The 22197-nt window shown below is 38.3% G+C and overlaps 1 protein-coding gene across 1 annotated transcript in view; it reads right to left on the bottom strand.

Annotated features, from left to right (window-relative positions):
• Window positions 1–128: 128 nt before the first annotated feature.
• LOC107673752 (amyloid beta A4 precursor protein-binding family B member 1-like) overlaps window positions 129–22197 on the bottom strand; it is a 30179-nt gene continuing 8110 nt past the window's right edge. The window contains exons 2-14 of the mRNA XM_016467523.1: window positions 18914–19670; window positions 16264–16454; window positions 16038–16094; window positions 15887–15963; window positions 15578–15638; window positions 15118–15245; window positions 14829–14834; window positions 10349–10463; window positions 4261–4333; window positions 3973–4053; window positions 3101–3210; window positions 2808–2984; window positions 129–2284 (exon numbers count right to left, since the gene is read on the bottom strand). Of these exons, the coding sequence (XP_016323009.1) occupies window positions 2120–2284; window positions 2808–2984; window positions 3101–3210; window positions 3973–4053; window positions 4261–4333; window positions 10349–10463; window positions 14829–14834; window positions 15118–15245; window positions 15578–15638; window positions 15887–15963; window positions 16038–16094; window positions 16264–16454; window positions 18914–19670 (1998 nt within the window). The 3' untranslated portion in view covers window positions 129–2119. The remainder of the gene's footprint in view (window positions 2285–2807; window positions 2985–3100; window positions 3211–3972; window positions 4054–4260; window positions 4334–10348; window positions 10464–14828; window positions 14835–15117; window positions 15246–15577; window positions 15639–15886; window positions 15964–16037; window positions 16095–16263; window positions 16455–18913; window positions 19671–22197) is intronic.

The raw sequence follows: 22197 nt of genomic DNA, 5'->3' as shown, positions 1-22197 counted from the left end.
AACCGCTCGGTACGAAAACACCCGTTATACATATGTATATATATATATATATATATATACTCAGACCAACACAAAATACTGACCGTTCTTAAAGCTACTTTTTCTAAGTCATGAAGAAAAGCTTTAAATGCGTTTTCAACATTTTATTCCATCAAGTCACATTATATGCATCTATATAACATCCAATTTACATTTTAATAATAACTTCTCAACTCTCCTTAATAAAACGTGATGGCAAAAACATCCTACATAAGGGATAACGTTTATAGGAGTTAACTTTACATTTTCAGAATATCAAAGCTGAAATTTTGCCTTATTTTGAGAAGCAAATATACTTGAAGCATTTCTACCATTTTACCAATCAGCGAAGTAACATTTCAAGCTAGTGATTTTATAGCTGTGCTTTTTGGCACACAAACATAAAGTACCCTCATGGTATTTAATTGAAAAAACGACATTTTCTTTGCTATCATTTCTTGATGTAATGCAGAATATTTACATGAACATGAATGCTTATTCTTCTATAAAGATTTTCTAGAGTGTTACCAACACAACTGCATTTTAAGCATCACATTACATTATCTAGACCCACACACAATGTATTAGAGTAAACAGGGCCAAGATGAAGCATTCAGGTACACGAGACAGCTTCATAAAATAAAAAACAAGTGCATTAAAAAATTCCCTTTAACGACAGGTGTAATTAGACATGAAAATGGGACAGAAAAACTAATGAAAAATGGAGCTGTCTGGCCCTATTAGTGTATTACATTCAGTAAATTACATCAATGTAAATTAACGGGAATAATCAAAGAACATGATATTTATGATTTCGACACATTCTTAAAAGCTAAAAGACATGGTAATATGTTACAATGTGTATTTGAAAGAAAAAAAAATCTACATACAGCAAGACATCCATTGTTGCAAAGCATTTTAGATACATTTCCAAGGAATTTTTCCCCCCAAATACAGAACGTGTAAATATTTGCAGATAATCAGTAGACTTCAATATATAATTTAAAAGAGGGACAAAAAAAAAATAAAAACCTTTTCAGTGACACCAGTATACAAACTGCACAGGAACAAACGCAGAGCACCCGAGAGAACCAGCGTATGCCACATGCTTTGTTAAACACACTGCTGATGTTAAGTTTGTGTTTGATCATGATCAAAAATAATTTTTTTTCATCCAGATAAAGACATCCAACATATAAAAACACACGCACAAAAATGTAAAAGAAATAAAGATTAAAAAAAAAGCGGGCTTTCTTAATGAGCAAATCCGCTTTGGAAGACTAGGATATGTTAATGCTATTTTACAAATGAATAAAATAGTCAAATAAAATTCACAAACTGACAGAGTGGGTAAACATACAGTAATGTGTAATATCAGTTCATTTTTAACAAAAATCAATATCAAATATAATGGAAGAAATTAAAAGGCTTTAAGTCGAATATATGTGGAACTGCACCTTTATTCATAAAGTCAAAGTCAGTGGAGCCAAAAACAGACTTCTGGAATGCAAGCAGGTTTGGAACGTGTGTTTTTAGGATAAACAGCACACAGATGTTACTAACTCTGGGTTTGCTACTGATTTCAGTCACGGTTCGGCCTCTGCTGAGTTTGGGGAAGAGTGATCAGTTCTTCAGAAGAAAAGAAAAGCAGTCGAAGCTAGCACAGTGTGTCACAATACAAAGCCAGAGGAGGAAGAACAAATAAAAAAGCACACTGCATAGTATATAAGCTATTTTAGTGTTTTTTGATCGCATGCGTAATGTTTAGTGTCATTAGAGAGTGTAGTCCACATAACATCGACTACACTGAAAACCCAATCTAGGTAAATCACATTCAAACCCAGTAGTGCTAAATCACCTCTACAGTACATCTGCGAATGTAAACACACACAGAAAAAGCAAATGAAGATGTAATGTGTAACGATGGAATATCTGGCAATGTAACTTGTGTGTCCTCTGGTTCTTATTGCACGCTAACCGCAGGAGGACAGTTGAAGTGTTGTGAAGGACCCTCTAATTTTAGGCCCATAAACACACACACAAACACACACAGGACAAACACATATTTGCAGTGAGCGCTGCGTAGGAAGTGTTTTCCTTTTTAGGGTGTCTGGGATCCAGACCTCTTGAAGCTACCCAGCAGACTCTGAACACCCTTCTTCACACTGGATCCGACCCTGCGGGCGACAGAGTCAGCAGGCGGGCCGGGCAGACAAGAGCTGCCACCGCTGGGGGGTCGAGCGTCCAGGCACTTCTGATACCTCAGCTGTGAATGATGGAATATATGACTGAAACTCAACACATTTGAGAAGAATAGCATATTTCAGCATGAACTAGGGTTGTCAGATTATACTCTGTCCTAATTTACACTGTTAAAACTGAACTGTAACGTCCGCACCAAACAAACTTCAAAGAAGTCTCCCCAAACACCCCAGTCAGTAGAAAAGTCCCCAAAACCTACCCAAACATTCACTACTGGTTGAGTCAGACAAACAGAAATGTTTTACATTTGGGAGAGAGACTTCCTGAAGAGCATAAACACTGAAGTTTAAGTCATTCATTTCTGACCCCTCTGCTGCAGCTCTCTCCCTTTAAAAAAAAAAAAGGTTAAAGTAATGCTACACAGTTGGTTGTTTGTTCCTCTCCACTGTACTATATACTAAAGGCAAAAAACACCAATAATAAATATATATAAGTGAGCAACACTAACCATGAACTCCCCAATCTCTTCCACATGTGCAGTGAAGAATGAATGAAATCAACCACGTTCTAGACACGTCGTTACTCACCATACACGCGGCCTGTACGGCCTCACTTAGACTTGCAGCGTTTGGATCACACCAGAACATGTGACAGATGAAGTCTCCAGGTCGCTCTGCCATTATGAACGCAAACGTGTGCACGTCCTTCCCGACTCCCATAAATGACAGGAAACGCACACGACATTCAGAAAGAACTTCCTCCGTCTGTGACAATGAGACGAGATATATCAGTGTGGTTATCTAATCAGATTTTTATGATACAGCATTACGTATTATATAATACTCAAGTACTGCAGAAGGTCAACAAACAGAAACCTGACCTCAGAAGTCAGAATAGAGAGTGTAGCGGACGCCACGTTCACAGTCACAGGTGTCCAATTGTCTTTGCTGTTAAGAGCAGTCTCCAATGCTACATTAATCACATCCAAGCCTTCAAGAGACAGATGCAGACACAACTTCAATTTCATGCAGCTAGCTTTGATGTAAACATGAAAATAAATAGATGCTATTTTGAGTGCTTACAGGTTATGACATAGCTACACAAAAATGGGGGAAATGCAGGTAAAGCGTGCAGTTTGTATGTAAGGGATAATGTACATGTTATCACAGAATAATTCAGCGATGACAACCAGCTGGATGTACATTATCCCGCTTATTACACGGCTGCTTACCACACAAGTAAATAATTAGACACGAAATATTGATTTGAGTTGAAATATTCGAACACAAAGATTCTGTGAAGACAGCAGTTGCAAGCAAGCAGCAAGTTCAAACTAGACGGACATTTAAGGGATGCGGTGCAGTCAAACCTCTTCTTACACAACATTTCACCACATAAATAATTATGGCGATAAAAGATATTGATTTAAGATGAACATTTTTAAAATCTTACCAGTTGTTGTCTTATAATCCATTACAGTGTACAACACAATTGTCGCAAAATGGCAGCAGCTGTATTTGCATGAAACGAGAGAGCGAGTCCGCAATACCAGGATGACATAATTAAATAACTGCAGGAGTACAGCGCTGACTGCAGTTACCCGGATGAGCCTGTGTTATCAGCTTTTACCGGTCGTTATCGAGGGATAACAGACCTCAGAATGTTGCGACTGACCAATCAGAATCAAGTATTCCACAGAGCCGTGTAATCAATAAGAGTATAATAGCAGTTAATGAACTGAGGACTTCCTACCAGCTGGCTTTGTCACCGGCACACGACCCAAGTACCGCACCTGGAAGCGCTGGACCAGCTCGTTCTTGGGAGCTGGGAACTCTGAAGGAAGAAAGATCTGATTCAGTCATAATGGTATCATTTCATTATTATCCATTACAGTACTCACTTGAGAAGGAGGGAGAAATATCTGATGCACACGTGTAGTCAAACCCAACACTTTCAACAGTTACATACTGTATAGCGCTCAGATCTGCACTGCAGACCGTCCACAAACAAAAGCTAAATTCAGCACATGTCATACGTTACCCTGGAAAGGGAGGTCCCCAAGTCTTGAGGGGTCAGTGTTCTGTCTGCTGGATGACTTCCTTTGGGCCATTATCTGAGGAAATACACAGACAAAACAAAATATATAACAAAAAACACAGACATAATTGCATCGGCAGTTGTGTGTAAGATGCTCGCACTGCGGTCTCTATCTGGCTACCTGGTTGATCCAAACTGATCTAAAAGTGTAAGACACAAAGGTCTTAACTACAAATAGAACTACTGATACTTGTGTATACAGAGAGTAAAAAAAAAAGAATTACTAGAAAAACATTTAGTATTGATTTGATCACCTATTTAGCATAAAAATGAGGGATGCTCAGTAATACATTTTGTGGGCCAAATGCTGGACTTGATGCGATCGCTGTCGTCAAACTGCCCTGGAGGTACAGTATGTGCACCGACCTTCTGCATGAGGAGCATGGCAGACCAGTACCTGAAGACCAGCCAGTGGTTTTGAATTTACTATTGTAGAATCTTCAGCCTTAAATTCTGCCATTTCACTTCCTCCTATCACGTAGCTTACGCCCATTTACTTCTGAAATCAGACCACTGATATATAGGTTAGATTGAGTCAGCATGTCTTGAGTTGCTTTTAGCACTGATGCTTTTTTCCTGAGGGGAACGATTTGAGACCATCATCAACATAAGTGTCTCTCTACAAACCTCCTCTCCTCAGTCCCATACTCGCTTTCTCCTTCTACAGCCATCATTTTCTGACTATAAATGATCACAGCAGGTGAGTGGCAGTTGCCAAACAAATGAACTCTTATTCCACACTTCATTGTCAAGTTGGTGGTTACTGAACCACAAGAATCAGAGATAGTTTCCTTGTAAGGGAAGGCCTTTGTGACTGAAACATCTGCTGGATGTCTGTCATCACTGCAGCTGGCTCGGATCTGATGCACATGAGAACCCCAAGCTATTATTAAGGTCTGGACTGCAAAGGAGAACATCATTCAATGACAAACCACTCAACAGTGCACTTGAGTCGAACACGATTCTGATTTAGCCAGCTAGTGAAGTTAGTCAAGATTAGTGAGTGATTTTCTGACAGACAGCAGCAGGAATATTAGTCTGCTGTCACTTTAAGAGCTGCACGGACCAATTTATTAATACACATGCATTTTCAGATGTTTACGTTCATTTCAGTCATAAACCAAAACGGGCATTTTAACATAATTGTGTGTGTATTTGACAGCTGAAGCACAGTAAGTGCTGAAAGAGATCTGAATTCACAACCGCATGCTGTCTGTGAGAGAGAGGACTTCCGTGGACGTGTTTCAGGTGTCTGATAACGCGCGAGTTCTTTTCGAGGTTTATTGCACTTAACTCTTTTTAACATCATTTAACTTTTTTTTTTTTTTTCTCATTCATGCAAGTTTCTTATGCTTAAGTTTCTAAGTGTCAAGTTCAAAGTTAAGATTGCATACCGGTGCTTTGAGCTGCTTAAACGAGAATGTCTCTTGTGATAATCTGATTATCTAGTTACTTGTTCATTATGTTGCGGTTTGCTTTGGATTTTGGATTAGATTAGTTTTCTCTTTGTTAGACTAGGTTTGGAGTGTTTCGCCACCCTTGTTTTTTTGTTTTTAGTTTAGGGTAGTTTAGTTTATGGTGTTGCATACGCAGAAGGTTTCGGTTTTATTTTCATATTTTTCTTTTGTTAGTCAGTTTGGAAGGTAGTTATAAAAACTATTGTTTTGTTAATTTCTTTGATTTGGGTGACGCTCCTATTTTTTTTTTTCTTTTGCTTAATTTCATATTTCTTTGCATTTGATATTGATATGTACTCTTTCACACAGTGCGTTAATTAAAGTCTTTTGAAACTTACTCCTTTTCAGTGTCATCTTTGATCTGTTCCACACCCAGTAACAATTGTCTCACTTAAATGTTACAGTATCATCCCTTTTTAACATCAAGCACGTAACACACTCCTAAATTGTCGATAACTTTAAGCAGTGCAGCAAATATATAAAGTTTGACACGGCCAGAGTGCATGCAGGGAGCTGAAGCAGAGCTGAACACACTGTCCTGCTGTCGCACGTAATAATATGGCTCTTATTAAAACGCTGTCATTCTTAAAGTATTAGTAAAATGAGGAAACGTACCATTTTTAAAAGCGGGGTATCGCAATACATTTTTAGTATATTGCGATACCCCGCAATAGCGGTATATAGCGGTATATTGTGCAACACTACTTTGGACTCTTTTCTCGGGTTTGGCTGCAGTATACTGCATAGATGCAAAAGAGATGAATTGGCCATATGCCTAAACAAAGATTATTGACAATGAAATCAAAGTAAGTGTTAAACTTGCACTAATACTACTGGTGCTCATAACAGACTAGTAATAATATACAATAATAATAATAATAAAAAAACGACTAAGTAACTGTTTATCAGTTAAATTTATTTTCACATTTAACTACTTGATAACTAATTAACTCACTCAACTCCCGATGCAATGATTCGCGATACTGATTTCACGATACGGTTTTCTCACAATTTTTTTTTACAAAATGACATTTAAGACAAATTATAAATGAAAAGGCATAGGGCTGGACAATAATTCAATATCAATATGTATCGCGATATCATTTTTTTTTTGATTACAGCCATTACTGGGGAAACCGCTAGTTTTATCACTCTAAAAGCGCACTTATAAACACTACTTTTTCTTGCTGAATGAAGAACCATCATCTTCAACTCAACTCAACCTTACCAAAACAGAACTGCTTGTGGTTCCAGCCAACCCAACACTTCATCACAGTTTCACCATCCAGTTAGGCACATCAACCATAACCCCTTCAAAGACAGCCAGGAACCTTGGAGTTGTGATTGATGATAAGCTGAATTTCTCAGACCACATTGCTAAAACTGCCCGGTCCTGCAGATTTGCTTTATACAACATTAGGAAGATCAGGCCCTTTCTTTCAGAACATGCTTCACAACTCTTTGTTCACGCTCTTGTTCTGTCCAGGCTGGACTAATGCAATGCTCTCTTGGCAGAGAGCAGCCACTTCTATCAAACCTTTACAATTAATACAGAATGCAGCTGCAAAATAATAAATAAAAAATTTTTAAAAAAACTTGACCCTCTAACACTTGCACTCTCTATTGGGTCATTCCATGTCAACTCAATCAGAGGTCCCCAGCTCAAATTTTGGATTTGACTAATATTTTTTTCTGAAGAAAGATAAACATGTATAATGTGTTACGTTCTGTGGCTATTTATATAATATTGTTGGATTCTGTGTGCTGTGGTGTGCTTTTTGCTCTCTCTCTCTTTCTGTGTTGTCCAGTGTGTTACCTGCTGCTCAACCAGGTGAGGAGGAGAGGGAGGTGATCGCTTGCACCTGCAGCTTGTTACTGTGCAGAGGCTGCAAACTCAAATGTTGTTCAACATGCCTGCCACATTGAAGCTCGTCTTCCAGAGTGTTGTTCCTCTTGCCTGCTCTGTGTTGCTTTGTTTGTTGTATCAGAGATTGGTCTTGTGTAAACCTATTCAAGTTACGGCTTATTGTAGTAGCCTTCTGAACAGGCCATTAGCGTTGTTGCTGTGCTACGTGACCCTTTGTGTTGGAAGCTGTAGGAAGGTGGGTGCCATTTTATTTCTGTGAATCTTTTTTCTCCTGTTTTTGCTTAGTTAGGGAGTTAGTGTACATTTCTGTTAATTTTCTTTTATTTTGTCAGTGTAGACAGTTGTACTCCCTAACTAGTTAGAGGGTCCTTTTGTTTGTTGTTTTGGCCTTTCCCCCTCCTGAAGTCTATTTTTACTTCCTATTTTCATTTTGTCAATTGTACTTTTGTTAATAAATTACTTGAATTTGGAATTTAACGTGTCTGTCGTGTGGGGCAGGGGACTGACACACACTCACCCAAACCAATTTTATGTTTACTTTTCTCTGTTACTCCCTTACCCTAGACCCTTACATCTGGGACATAACATGATGAAAGCCAAAATATTAAATGTAATGAATTAATTTACTGAATAATCCGCTATTTTATAGAGGGGTTTCGAAATGGAAATTTTCACCGGAGATTCAGAACCAAATTACAGGGGGGTAAAAATTACTTCAGAAAGATGGCAGCATCCTTATGTTAGTTTTACACATTGATTGGTAGGTCTATTAGTAAAATCTGTTGACTTTAGCAATCTTGCATTATGTGCCAATGGTACCATTCAAAAATGGGGAAAGAGCACACTTCAACTTTTTTTTTTCCAAAGTTTGCAGGCCTGCAACTCAAAAATTATTAATATGTAGGGCCTTGAAAATGAAGATTCCAAAAGTAAAGTTTATTAATTAAAAATGAATGAATCTAAAATCATATTGCAATTTCTTTAATACTTAGAGTTATAGGTACGCAAACTTCGGAAAAAGAATACTTATGGCACTCAGGCATGTTCAATGCAGTTGTTTTGACAGAAGGAAACAAGATACATTTCTAGTTTCAACATTATTTGTTCTTTAGACATTCCTCTTTAAAAGAAAAATAGTAGCATATTTTTGAAGTGGCTCATATTTGGTTTTTGACCACTGAAAATATGTGAAATTTAACTATTTGCTCCTGGACACACTGAAATTCCAATATTTCAACCATATAGGGCCTTAAAAATGAAGATGCCAAAAGGGAAGTTTAAGACAGAATATCTAAAAGGACATTAAGATATATTTAATACTTTGAATTACAGGCCTTTGAAGAAAAAACTTGAAAAGTGCTCTTTCCCCATTTTTGAATGGTCACAATAAAATGGATTGTCTCCATCAAATATGAAGTAAATAAGAAAAATAAGGTAAATAAAAAAATTAAGAAAATAAGATGAAACGCCTTTTATTTGTAAAGGATTAAATTCACGGGATTATCCACAAATAGACATTACATATGGCTATGTAATACATAAATCATTTGAATTTCCAGCAAAAATAACTATAATAACAGTAATACCCCTATCCAGGGTATCTGCAGATTTAAAAAAAATCATATTTAAGACTTAAGAAAGAGCTTCACAAATAAAATGATGTATGTCCATACAAAAGAGGGCTTTTAAAATACTTAAAACATGGTTTTATTCAGTATATCCATATGTACTAATAACAATATACTAATTAGTGGCAGATATTGGATTTTCCTGATATGATAAAAATGCATTTAAAGAAGGGCAATAAACAGACTATGCCAATACTAGTGAAATCTATATACTGAAAGCATTAACAGTTGAATTTGCCTGGTTGCTCTTGTATGCTAGAAAGTTTGTGTAACCAACATGCCAACAATACCCAGAAAAGTAGATTTTATTCATAATGCAGGACTTAATTATAAAGCTGAAATACGTGAGAAAGTGCAACAGTACAGTATTTTTACTTTTAAAGTCGGCATGAAACCGAAATTGAAATTGCCGTGATGCACACGGATAGATCATTTATAATAAACACTGCAATATTCCATTAAATAAATGAAGTAAATTAATAAATAAATACTTTTTGAGTTACAGGCCTTTGAAGAAAAAACTTGAAAAGTGCTCTTTCCCCATTTTTGAATGGTCACCATGGGCACATAATGCAACAAAGATAGCTAAAGTCAACAGATTTTACTAATAGACCTACCAATCTGTGTAAAAATAACATAAGGATGCTGCCATCTTTCTGAAGTAATTTTTAACCCCCTGTAATTTGTCTTTGAATCTACGGAGAAAATTGCCATTTCGACCCTCCTCAACGAAATAGTGGATTACTCAGTAAATATTCATCCATGACATTTAATATTTTGTCTTTCATCACCATATGTGTTTATCTCACTTCAGAAAAAATATTAGCAAAATCAAAAATTTGAGCCGGAGACCTCTGGTTGAGTTGACACAGAATGACCCTACTCTACTTCTATTCTAAGTGGAGGGTGAGTAAATGACAGAATTTTCATTTTTTGAGTGAACTATCCCCTTTAAACACCCGAAACGTTGCCGTTTCAATAAATCCAGGATATTTTGGATGCCACAGCAGAGTGCACAAGGTCTTCGATATTTAATCAAGAATATGAGAATTTTTAGCCAGCAGCTAAGATGTCCTCACCTTAGAGCAGATGTCATGGAGGCTAGTGGCGATGTTCTTTGCCGGGGTGTCAGACCGAAATACATGACACTTGAGCATGTGAGTCAACTTGTCTCGTGCCACATATGCAAAGTCCCTGTAATAAGAAATAAACATATGCATGTTGTCATATCACTTCAATTCATCCACACACCCATAAACTTGTGCATGCACAGCAATAAACGTCTTGGATGTGTGTGAAACCTTAGTTCCCTGAGTAGGGAATGAGATGCTACATTATAGCTGACACTATGGGAACACCCTCTGGTGTGACGATCGTCTGAAGCTCATAAGCTCACACCATTTTATTGGCAGATAGTGCTAACTCCGCTCACTGAGGCGTTCTCTGATGCCTCTTAAGGACGTGGACTCTACATCATTGACTGATTTCCTATGAAGGAAACCAAGCAGACATGGAGTATGGCCAGCTACACAGCGTTTTGTTCCAGATTTAGGGAATCAAGGTTACATATGTAACCGAGACTTTCCCTTTCAAAGGTATACTTTGACACTGCATCAGTAGCTGACGCTATGCCATCACACAGATATCTTCCACCGATACTCCTCAGGTCAAAGCTTGTGAAGAAGTAGCACTTTGTAGAGTGTGCACAAAAGCTTAAACCAAGCATCTGAAGTTTGATATAACATTCCTCCACCAAAGCAAAATCCTCTGTTTTGTAGCTACAAAACCTTTGCTACATCCACTGAAGAGGGCAAACAGCTGATCAGATTTCTGCCATTGACTTGATATAAATCCTCAAAGCTCTAACAGGACAAATGGAACCTTTCTTTCTCTTGCAACTCAAAGGGAGAAAGGGAAAGGCTGCAAAACAATAGTCTATGAGTGAAGCAAAGCGCTTTGCGATTAATGAAGCTGCCTCCAAAGGGATGCATTTCCAACAAATGCATCTGGAATGGCCCTTAGCAGGACCTGGTCAAGAAGCCTTATGCTGAGTATAAACTACACCGTTAAGTCAGGAACAGACTTAATTGTGTAGTGTATACTCAGCATATGGCTTCTGATTGCTGTTCCTTTTGCACTACATGACTGTTTTCTGTGGTTGGCACAATACACAAGAGATTGGCAACTGGGTTGGTGGAGGGGATTCACACGTTACACATTTCGCTTTGCCTAGCATCATGCTCTCTCTTTGGCTGTAGGTTGCCACTGATGTCATTAACTGTCAAAAAAAAATTTCACACAGCAAGAGTCACAGACAAGTTCAGATATTTCTCGGGCATTGGCGATGCAACCCTCTACATTGCGAGTAAATCACTCGCATATGCGACAATCTTCACTCTGGCGACTAAATGATGACTAATATTAGCCAATTGCTAATAAATTCTCAGATTTTACTCGCCAGTGTGTGAGTTGGAAGCTAAGTATAAGTTTAGCCTAGATATATTTACACTCGCCGAACACTCTGACTGAGCGTTTCAGAGTTTCGCTCTCCGTCAAGCGATCTGTGCTATTTTTCAATTAATCTCGATGGATGCGCAGTGTACCTGTATTTGACGTACCGTAAACTCTAGTGTGAAGGCGCACGACTTGCTGTTGTGTGCTGGGAGCACTGTTTCTCACACACACGCAAAGAAAGAGAGAGAGAGAGAGAGAGAGCGAGAGAGTCACATTGTATGGAGCTGACGCGCTACATGTAAATGATATTCTTTGTTGTATTTTTCTGTAAAAATAACAGTTCATTTAGAATTATTCAGCTTTTAAGAATAAGCATAAGATATGCCGGTTTCTCCAGTAGTGGGCGGAGCTAATGCGCAAACGACTGGCACTCATTGAGGAAAAAAAATTAACTTAAATGATTTTAGCAAATGGCTGCAATATAACAAAGAGTGAAAAATTTAAGGGGGTCTGAATACTTTCCGTACCCACTGTATGTGTGTGTGTGTGTGTATATGTGTGTGTGTATGTATGTGTGTGTGTATATGTGTGTATATATATATATATGTATATGTGTATGTATATATTTATCAGTCTGGCGAGTAAACAAAAAAATTTACTAGCCAATGGCGATTCAATTGCCAAGGTGTTCGTAGAGGGCTGGCGATGTATCAGCACTTCTCTCAGATCGCGTCTTTGATAATTCACACTATGTGATCGTCACTCATGAGAACAGATCTGCCTCAGATTTTGGGCTTTTGTTGGCTATCTCCAGAAAACTTGTCAGTGAGTGAGATCCGGCCTAAAAGAGTGTAGTGTAGACTCTGCATAAGCTGCCAACCTCAGGTCAATATGTCTGCAAGGATGCCTGCGAGCTGCAGAGAGATTCCTTGGGGCCCAAGTGGGTGCACTGTAGCTACTGCATTACTCTTCTTCTCCCCTAGGGGACAACACAGAGAGAAAGAACGAGAACACAGCTGGCCTCGAGCACAACATAGAACAAGCTGCCAAAGCACTGCTAACTGTTGTGTCACTGTCCTGACTTGTTAACAATACAAGTGAAGTTGTTAAACAGCCCAAACCGTGAAATCAGATCATCTAGCAGGAAGGTTTTACCAGACCCACCCCTCAATGACCAATAGCATGAGCCATGTGCTTAGCAGCTTATTCACTTCTCCTCTCTCAGCTCTTTTACCACCTTAGGGGTCAAACCATCACCCTCGTTCATCTTCTTAAGTCCTTATGGAGTAATGCCGCCTGGTACGCCTGCAGAACCGACGTGGTGTGCAGCACAGCACCTGCTTGACTAGCAGCCATTTAAAACTTGCCAATCAAAGCAGACAGTCTTACAGGACAGTACAGTTGGCTTTGATTTCCATGAGTGGGACGGCTTATCTCTCACTAACTCTGGCATCAAACGGCCATAAAATCAGAGGCCACAGAACGACTGCTTCCAGAACTTTGAGATCTCCTGATGAAGATCCTGGAAGAATGGTAGTGGCCTGCGGAGCACTACGCTCATAAGAACACACTCATTCAACTTGAACTGAGTCTTTAGCTGGATGGACACATCATCACATCCAAAAGAGAATGCTTTGCCAGATTTGGAACTTGGACGCAAATGCTATCATATCCACTCTACTGAACGAAGACCTCTCAGTGCGAACCACTGAATACAAGAAAACTCCCAAAATCCCTATTCAGAAATATAATGCTGCATCCATTGTCAGATGAATTGTCTTCCTGAAGAGAAATCAGTCTAAGATAGCACTGGCTCGTCTTTATGAGGTGTCAGTGAAGCAATGCCTCAGTGGGTGGTGCTAGTACTATCTGCAGGTACTAACAGGCATGATTCTATACAGGCTTCAGACTATCATCACACCAGAGGGTGTTAGCGTCAGCTGCTGATGCAGTGCCGAAGTAAACCTATGAAAGGGAACATCTTGTGTTTGCACTAATTCTTGTTTGTGGAATTATAGGGAATTATTCCAAAAATGACAAGTAACTCTAAGTGAATTTGGCATTAATTATATTTTTTCACTGTAAATATTAATTTTTTAAGTTGATATATTTAAATAATTATGTTTAAGTTTATGTCAACTAGGGTTGGACAATTAATATACATTCAATTGAAATTATAATATGGCTTAGTGTGATTACCAAATGGCAAAAGAAAATAATTTAATTAATTACACAGTCTGATGCGCTCTGCATTGCTGTCAACTTAGAGATAATTTTACATGTAAATCTAGCCATGTAAATATTTCACAGCACCGCCACTATCTTTAACATGTGTATGGTATTTTTTTTTCACACAACACTGGACAAATCAGTATTTTAGCAGTACAGAGCAGCAACTTGTAAATGACCTGGAAGTGACTGCTGGTTAACATGTAGTCTTAATGGGCCATGATTCAGTCACTATTTCATACTAACAGTATGATATGCACAGAGTAGAAAAGAAGCAGACAGATGTAAAGGGCTGACAATACGCAGAATGCAAATACAATGCAATGATCTCATGAATATGCTAATAAATGCACAATGTAACCTAGTGACATTTTGAATCTTTACACAGATCTTTTCCAGACAACAGTAGTTCATAGTCACAACAATTTTCAAGCTCCTAAAAAAAATAAAAAATAAATTTCTAAGTACCAAATTAGTCCAAAAGATTCTTAAGTTTTCTGAAGCTCTCAAATCTCATTCAGTTTAGGCATGCAAAACAGAAAATAATATTGAGTGCTGCACTAGAGGCGAAGATTTTCAATGAATAATTTCTGTTCCTCACATAAAGCCATCACATGCATTCAGAAGAAAGAGAAGAGATACATTTACATTGTTTGTAGAAGCTTAACAGCTGTGGTATCTATGTATGAACAGTCGTTGAATGTAAAAGAGCGACATAAACATTCCTCCAAAATTGTCCTTTTGTGTTAGACAGAAGAAAGTCTAATCAACATGAGGGTGTGAAAATTATGAAATTTCATTTTTGGGTGCATTATGCTTGGTATTGTAATAAGTACACAAATCTAACAAATAAACAAATACACAGCGACACACTACCTCTCCCTGGGGTCCAGGATGCAGCAGGACAGACAGAACAAAAACACAACATAATAATTCAGCATAATCTAAATTATTTAAAAACAAGCAGCTTCAGACAGAGCATCACTGTTGCTACAAAATTGATTAAATTCAACGTAAAAGCCACTTAATTTCCTGTAATATTGTGCATCTGTCAGTCTATGATCATATACATGTTATAAATCTCTCATTCCAAAACAAAAATGAGGCAAAAGAAAGGTTAAAGATCACTTATGCTGGCAACTCACGGATCTGCTCACAGACTTACCTGCCATCGTCACGTCCGACTCCCCACACGCGAATGCTGATGATCGGCTGAGAGTGCAGCAGCGTTCGACCGTGAGGCTCGATCAGGTTCAGAGTCTCATTCTCCAGCACCAGAAGCATTTCCTTCCCCTACACAGCAACACACACAAAGGCATACTAAGTGGTGCGCTTTTCGCCTCTCCTTAAAAGCCTAAACTTAACATCAAAATCAGTCAAATCATGTCACATGACTTCCATAAAATGCGATCTTCTGTGGGACATGCTTTATTTTAAAGTGAGTTATTAAACGCGCATTAAACTGCGAAAGATACTGTTATAGACTTGCTTGTTATAAATAATCTTATCTTTTGGATTGTCTCTATCAAATATGAATAAGAAAAATAAGGTAAATAAAAAAAAGAAAATAAGATGAAACGCCTTTTATTTGTAAAGGATTTGTGGTCAGTCACCTGTGTGCTTACCTTTGCCCCCTCACTGCTGCTGAAATAAGTCTGTTCCTCTTCCTCCTCAGACTGACAAAAACTGCACACAACAGGAAGATGACACAGAGAGAAGGATCAATGCTCCTTTTGCTCAAACAGCAGAGCCTGGCACGAACAAGGCCGAGATCATGGCCTCGATTACTAAGAATTTGTGTTGAACGCAACGTAAGTGGCTTTAGATAAAAAGCATCTGCCCAATTCATAAATGCGATAATATGTAAATGTACATGTGGCATAATACTGTGACACACTCAGCTTCACGAGTCTGTTGTTTAACTGATCTTGTACCTGAGATTGATGGAGGCATAACGTAGAGTCGCTCCCTCAAACTCCTTCAGACTTTCATCAGAAGCCACATCCTCCTTCTAAACAATAAATAAGCATTATATGGACTTACAAAAACAGAATGAGACTGTCTGTGACTCCATTACGAACCTACCTGCCAGTGCTCTTCCTCACTGAATGTGTTTGGATGAGAAACACCGCTCCATGTAATCTAAATACAAATGGGTTCATGTTTAAAGACATCAGCACTCACAAGGTTACAATGACACTAATGTTGGGCAACTTGAGAGCTATAATGTTATATTGATGGAATATTATAAACAGCACACAATTTTCGATAAGTTGAAATGTTTATGATGATGTATAATTGGTGTGTGCACCTGTGGCTCGTCAGCAGGTGTGACCGCAGGCGATGTGCTGGCTGGTCTCTCCTCTAGGGGCCCAGGAGGCTCCCACTGTGTGGTACCTGTGGGAATGTGCCAGTAGTAGGTGCCTGATGTGTCCTGCACTCGCATCCAACCAGCGGGCAGGTCCGTGTCTGTTTCAAATGCACTGCCATCCCAGTAGGACTCTACAACCAACAATGAAAGGTGTTCTATTTAGGCCTGTTTACACCTGGTATTGACATTTCAGTGATCCAATCACAAGTGCTCAGGTCACCTGGCAGTAATATGCCTCGCAAATAGGGATCAGAAGACATTACCTTTTATTTTACAGGAACAACAGCACAAAAGTCAGCAGGTCAAGATCCAGTTACACAACATCTGGTGTGACTTTAAATGCAGACCTTGACACCAAACACCAATGACTTGTACATATGCGTACAATCATTTTAGACACTTCCAAAACTGGAAATACAATTTTTAAATACATGAATTATGTTTCCATCTTTGTTGCCACAGTTTTGGAAGTGCCTTTTTCTGTTCTAAAGAAGGGGGGTGTCCCAATACTTTTGTCCATATGTATGTACAAATCATTGGTGTTTGGTGATGAGTTTTTGGCTCAAGGTCTGCATTTAAAGTCACACCAGAGGTGTTCAGCTGGGATTAGGACTTGGCTTTCTGCAGACCAGTCAAGTTCTTCCACACTGACTGAATAAATCTTTTTTTTTTTAACCTTGCCTTATACACAGAGGCATTGTCGTGTTAGAATAGAAAAGGGTCCTGTCCAAACTATTGGTATAAAAGTAGAAGCACACAATTCCCTAGAATATCATTATATGCTTAAACATTAAGATTTGTACTCGTGGAAATTACTAAAGTAGTCAAACCTGTTCATTAGAAGGGGGGGTTCCAATACTTTGGGCAATATATTGTATGTTTGGTGCAGTAGGGGGCCCAAACTCATATTCTTTCATAGGGCCCAAAATTGCTAGCGGCGCCCCTGCTGGTTGCAACAATTTACAAAACAGCTCGGTCTCCTCATTTAAATAAGCTGCAGAGAAAGACAGTTGAGAGAGAGACGGCAGCTTTTCCGCGAGTGGGCGTGGTTTCAGTGCCGCCAGTGGACACGCCCCCAGCTTCTGAGAGCAGAGAATACTGCTTATTTTTTAAAGATTTTGATAGCTTATTTTATTCACTTGGCGGTTTTTTTTAACATTCAAATTTGGCTGGGTGGTTAATAATAGTGATCGACCGATATTGATTTTTTATAACTGATACCGATACCAATAATTTGCATGTTTATGTGCCCGATAACCAATATGCAGAACCAATATTTATTTACAGTAAATAAATGACTGAGTGAAGTAAGAACATACTTCACTTTGGTTTTTCCTCTTTTCAGTCATTTTTTTTTTTTTAAGTGTTGAAAATTAGCAGTCTTTCATGTTCAATTTAATCTTCATATTACAACAATAAAAAACATTTTATTTATAAAAAGCATCAACAGCAACAACACTAATATTAACAATAAGCAAAATAAATGTAGAATGTCTAATATTTTCAAATGGAGAAAATAAATAAAGGACAGGAGTCATATGAACTTCATTTTAAACTACAGTTTTAGTAGGTTTATAAGATGTTTAATAGCTACAGAGTCAAGAATAATTCACTGGATAATGTTAATTCACTGAATAATATTCTCTGGAATATTGGAATATAACAAACAAAACATCATATTTTATTGCATTTCCCAACTGGAATGTTATATCAGAATTACTAATAATGGTTTTGTCCTTCTAGATTATGAAATGCCTGCTAACAGCGCAGTTTGTCTATGCATTTACACAGAACTATACTCAAACTGCGATCGCTCGTGGAACAGCAACATGAAAGCGGCTTCACGAGACTAATGATGAGCATAGACAACAGAGAGAGAATTAAATTCAGCGCTTTTATTTCCAACATGCGATCATTCATGGCTGTGTTATTTAACTCATGCAAAGTTACGTCTTTATTGGGAGGACTTGACGGATTATCTACGTGACTCCGACTTCACGAGAATAACGATGAGCATATAGACAACAGAGAAAGAATTCAATTCAGCGCTTTTATTTCCAACATGCGCTCATTCATGGCTGCATATTATTTAATTCAGGAAAAGTTACGTCTTTATTGGGACAGGACTTGACGGATTATTTTACATGACTCTGAGTTCATCTCTATTTCTTAGAGCCAAGCTGCATAAACTACATATCAGGCATTTATGTAATGCATCTAATTTGTGCATAAATGGCTGTTATGTTAAATAAAGTTTACTAACTACAGCAAATCAAGTACCTGCACGCTGTTGTTGTCTCGTCTCCCCTCAAACGCACTGCAAAGGCGATCCTGCGCGCAATTTTCAAAACACCCACAAGATGGCGGCGTTTATCGGATATTACAAAACCGATATCCGATTATGGTAAAATGCTTAAATATCGGGGAAAATATCGGTAAATCAATATATCGGTCGATTTCTAGTTAATAACACATTTTTCTGTGGTGTGATAAACTCAGAACACACATTTAATATTGACTTTACACAGACTTTAACAGACCACTCTTGCCATTTTTTTTCTGTGATCATCTGCCACGTTGCATGACTCACCTGGCTCTCCATCTGGGGTGCTGCTTGCAGTGCTTCCCTGTGACAGCGACATGCAGCTGGAGTCCTCATCACTGGGAATGCCTTGCTTACTGAACAGCAAACAAGCATTTCTGCTGCCACCTTCACCTCCTATATTCTGAATCTCAGATGAATTGGTCTTCTCACCTCCAGTGGGATTTAAATTTTCCACTTCCTCTTCTCTTGTCTCCTCTTGGTTTTCTTGATTCTTCTCCATCAGAGTGTAAATCAGAAGAGGTTCATCAGCTGCCCAACTGTGGTCAGAGCAGAGAGCTTTCAGGGTCTTGTTCTTCTCTTCATGGCGCTGCTGTGAGTTCTGATTTGGGTTTCTGTCAGTGGTTTCATTCTTGTTTTCAACCAGGTTGAGATTCTGGTCTTGCTGCTGCTGCTGCTCTGCTAACTTGCATATTTGATTCTGATCTTCCTTCATCAACTTGGCGTTGCTCTCGGAGCCTGGAAGACTGTGTTCATTCTCCTGATTTCTGCTCCATTCATCTTCCTGGTGCCGGAGGGATACATCATCATCATCTAGTCCTCCCATAATGCCTTTGAGGGGCTGAATGGAGGTTGTGCTGCCGTAATTAAGTTGACTCTTTAGAGAGAAAGGATTTGACCCACGAGTATCTGTCAGGCCCAACTTTCTTTCGTGTGATAAGCAGAGGTCAAGGGTCAGTGAAGGTGGGATGTAGGTGTTTTCATTGAGCAGGTCTGATGGGCTCTTCACAGACATAACACAGAGCTGTAACATACATACACCTTTAGAAGTCACACCTTCACTGTAACGGCATTAAAAACATGAACATTTCACACACAAACTCACTGTGATAAACATGATAATCCTGGCCATTAAAATTGGGGTTAATCATTTTACATTTCAATATTACTATTCACATCTTTAAGACCCCGCGGACACCCTGATATATTTAGCAAAATGCCCCTCTCTACAGTTTATTTTTCTGACAAATGAGTTTATGGTCACCGAATATTTGTTTTTTTAACAAAACAACTGACAAAACTTATTGAGGAGGGAAAATAAAGCTCTCCGAGCTAACGGGGCAATGAGTTCACGCAGTATATTTAAAATGATTAAACATTATAGATATGCTCAAGAACAAAACATTTATAGCTGTATTTATAAACTGCTTACTAATGCCTATTAATTTTGGAACAATGCTTTATAAAACAAGAATTAGACCAATAAACAAAACAGCTGACAAAACTTATTGAGGAGGGAAAATAAAGCTCTCCGAGCTAACGGGGCAATGAGTTCACGCAGTATATTTAAAATATGTATTTGTCACATCAACTCTTATAACTGTCTGCAGTTTACCTGTGATTACGGAGTGCTTGATTTGATAAATGTTTCAGTACAAGCATTTCAACCAAATGTAATTTATGCAATATTTCAAACCTTTAACCCACTGGGGAAAATCAACCCATGGCAACAGTTTAAAAGCAGCCCAATTTCGTGGAAAAAAACAACAACAACCCTGCATCCAACACGAGCTGCATAAGTCAGATTTGACTGATCACGGGTCAAAAGTAAGGAGAGATAACTGATAAAGATGTTGGAGGATTTGCTCCTCAACAGATCCCGAGCTCACTGACAAATATCTTTTATCATAGGATGTGCTCCCTTTAAACAGTGCGCGCGCGATCGCAAAATCGAAAGTGAAAGTAAACTGCGAGCGCTCATTCACATATTGATAGCGGCGCCCTGATGTGCAAAAATTATATACAATATTAGAATGTTTGCGGGAGCGGATGGGAGCATGCGGTAATGGTCAGAAGTTCAGCGAGAGCGGGATCAACAAGCCCCGCGCTATCACGCAGCGGCACAGTCCGTCAGTGAGCGCGTAACAGATGACGTCAAATCTTGCGGGATTCCATAAATAAACTACACAAAACCCCACTATTCGGACAAATATACATAACGAAAAGATGATACAAAATTTAATAAAATGGCATTTAACTCTTTTTAATACTTATTAAGGGCCTTAATTTGATCTAAATTGATTTATCAACTTTTAATACTTTTTTAAGACCCCGCGGACACCCTGATTTAGTCGCCCAGTGAAGATTTAGTCACATATGCAAGTGATTTACTCGCAATGTAGAGGGATGCGCATGCTGTCGAGAGAGGGGCTTTCAGCGCACGCGCTTCGGCTGTGTCAGTCAGCGCGAGCATAGCATTGAGTTCTTTTTCATTGCTTATTGCACTTAATAACTTTATTAAACATAATGCACATCCCAAGTTTGCGATTGCGATATACCGTCATACCACCCAGCCCTATGTTCATATATTTGAGCAATTATTGTAATGTATGCAGGATTTTTCTTCTTTCCTCATTTGATTGGGCGTTTCAGCCATCAATCTGAGTGGGCCATTGCCACCCTGGCCCTTATGTGGCCTCGCCACTAATGTAAACAGTGTTAGCTACTTTGAAGAATTGCACAGTAGCCAGTAAAGAGCTGTTCAAAGCAGAAACCTTAATGATTTACAATGCCGTAGTCCTCTTAGAATTTTAGGTTTTATGTTTTCATTCATCAAGGCATATTTTAGGTACATTTTACGTTTATATTTGTGTAACTATAGCATATGTTTAAATTGAAAAAAAAAAAATAAAAAAAATACAATGTAGCCTACTGATAATTTTCTGCCAGGACATTATCCATTAACTTTCCCTTACGAAATACGGAAATTAACCATGGTTTTACTATAGTAAAAGTGTAGTAACCATGGTTTTTGGCAGATTGATTGACATTTGTTTAACCACAGTTTTACTACAAATACCAGGGTTAAATTATGGTTAGTGTATAATATTTAGTGTAGGGTTTCAAAATAAAAGCTCAAACCCTCACTCTTGAGTTTACACGTTTTGATGTCCACATATTCATTAAATTACTGTAGCTATAGCATTTCTGTCCTAAAGAAATGGCCAAATGTACATTATAATACAGTATTTTAACAGTTTTATTCAATAAAACCATATGATTTCTTGCTTTTGATACTTTATTTGAATTCATTCATTGGAGTAAAACTATCCTCATATCAAATACACAGAAATGTAAAGGTATTCACGGCAACCCGTCAAAATAAAAGTTTGGTTTAACTTGAGGGCATTGCAGCAGAAATATTACTATTGTTCCGTAAAATGTATGTAATAGGCTGCTATTACTACTACTAAAATTATTAAAACCTTATTTTTACGGAATAATCGTACAATATTTCTTCAGTGTTTTAATTGTAATATTAAATTACCTTT

Source organism: Sinocyclocheilus anshuiensis, unplaced genomic scaffold (assembly GCF_001515605.1).
Source record: "Sinocyclocheilus anshuiensis isolate Anshui unplaced genomic scaffold, SAMN03320099.WGS_v1.1 scaffold837, whole genome shotgun sequence".
NCBI classification, from domain to species: Eukaryota; Metazoa; Chordata; class Actinopteri; order Cypriniformes; family Cyprinidae; genus Sinocyclocheilus; species Sinocyclocheilus anshuiensis.
Note: the sequence above shows the minus strand (reverse complement) of the source record. Positions and strands in the feature narration are given on the sequence as shown.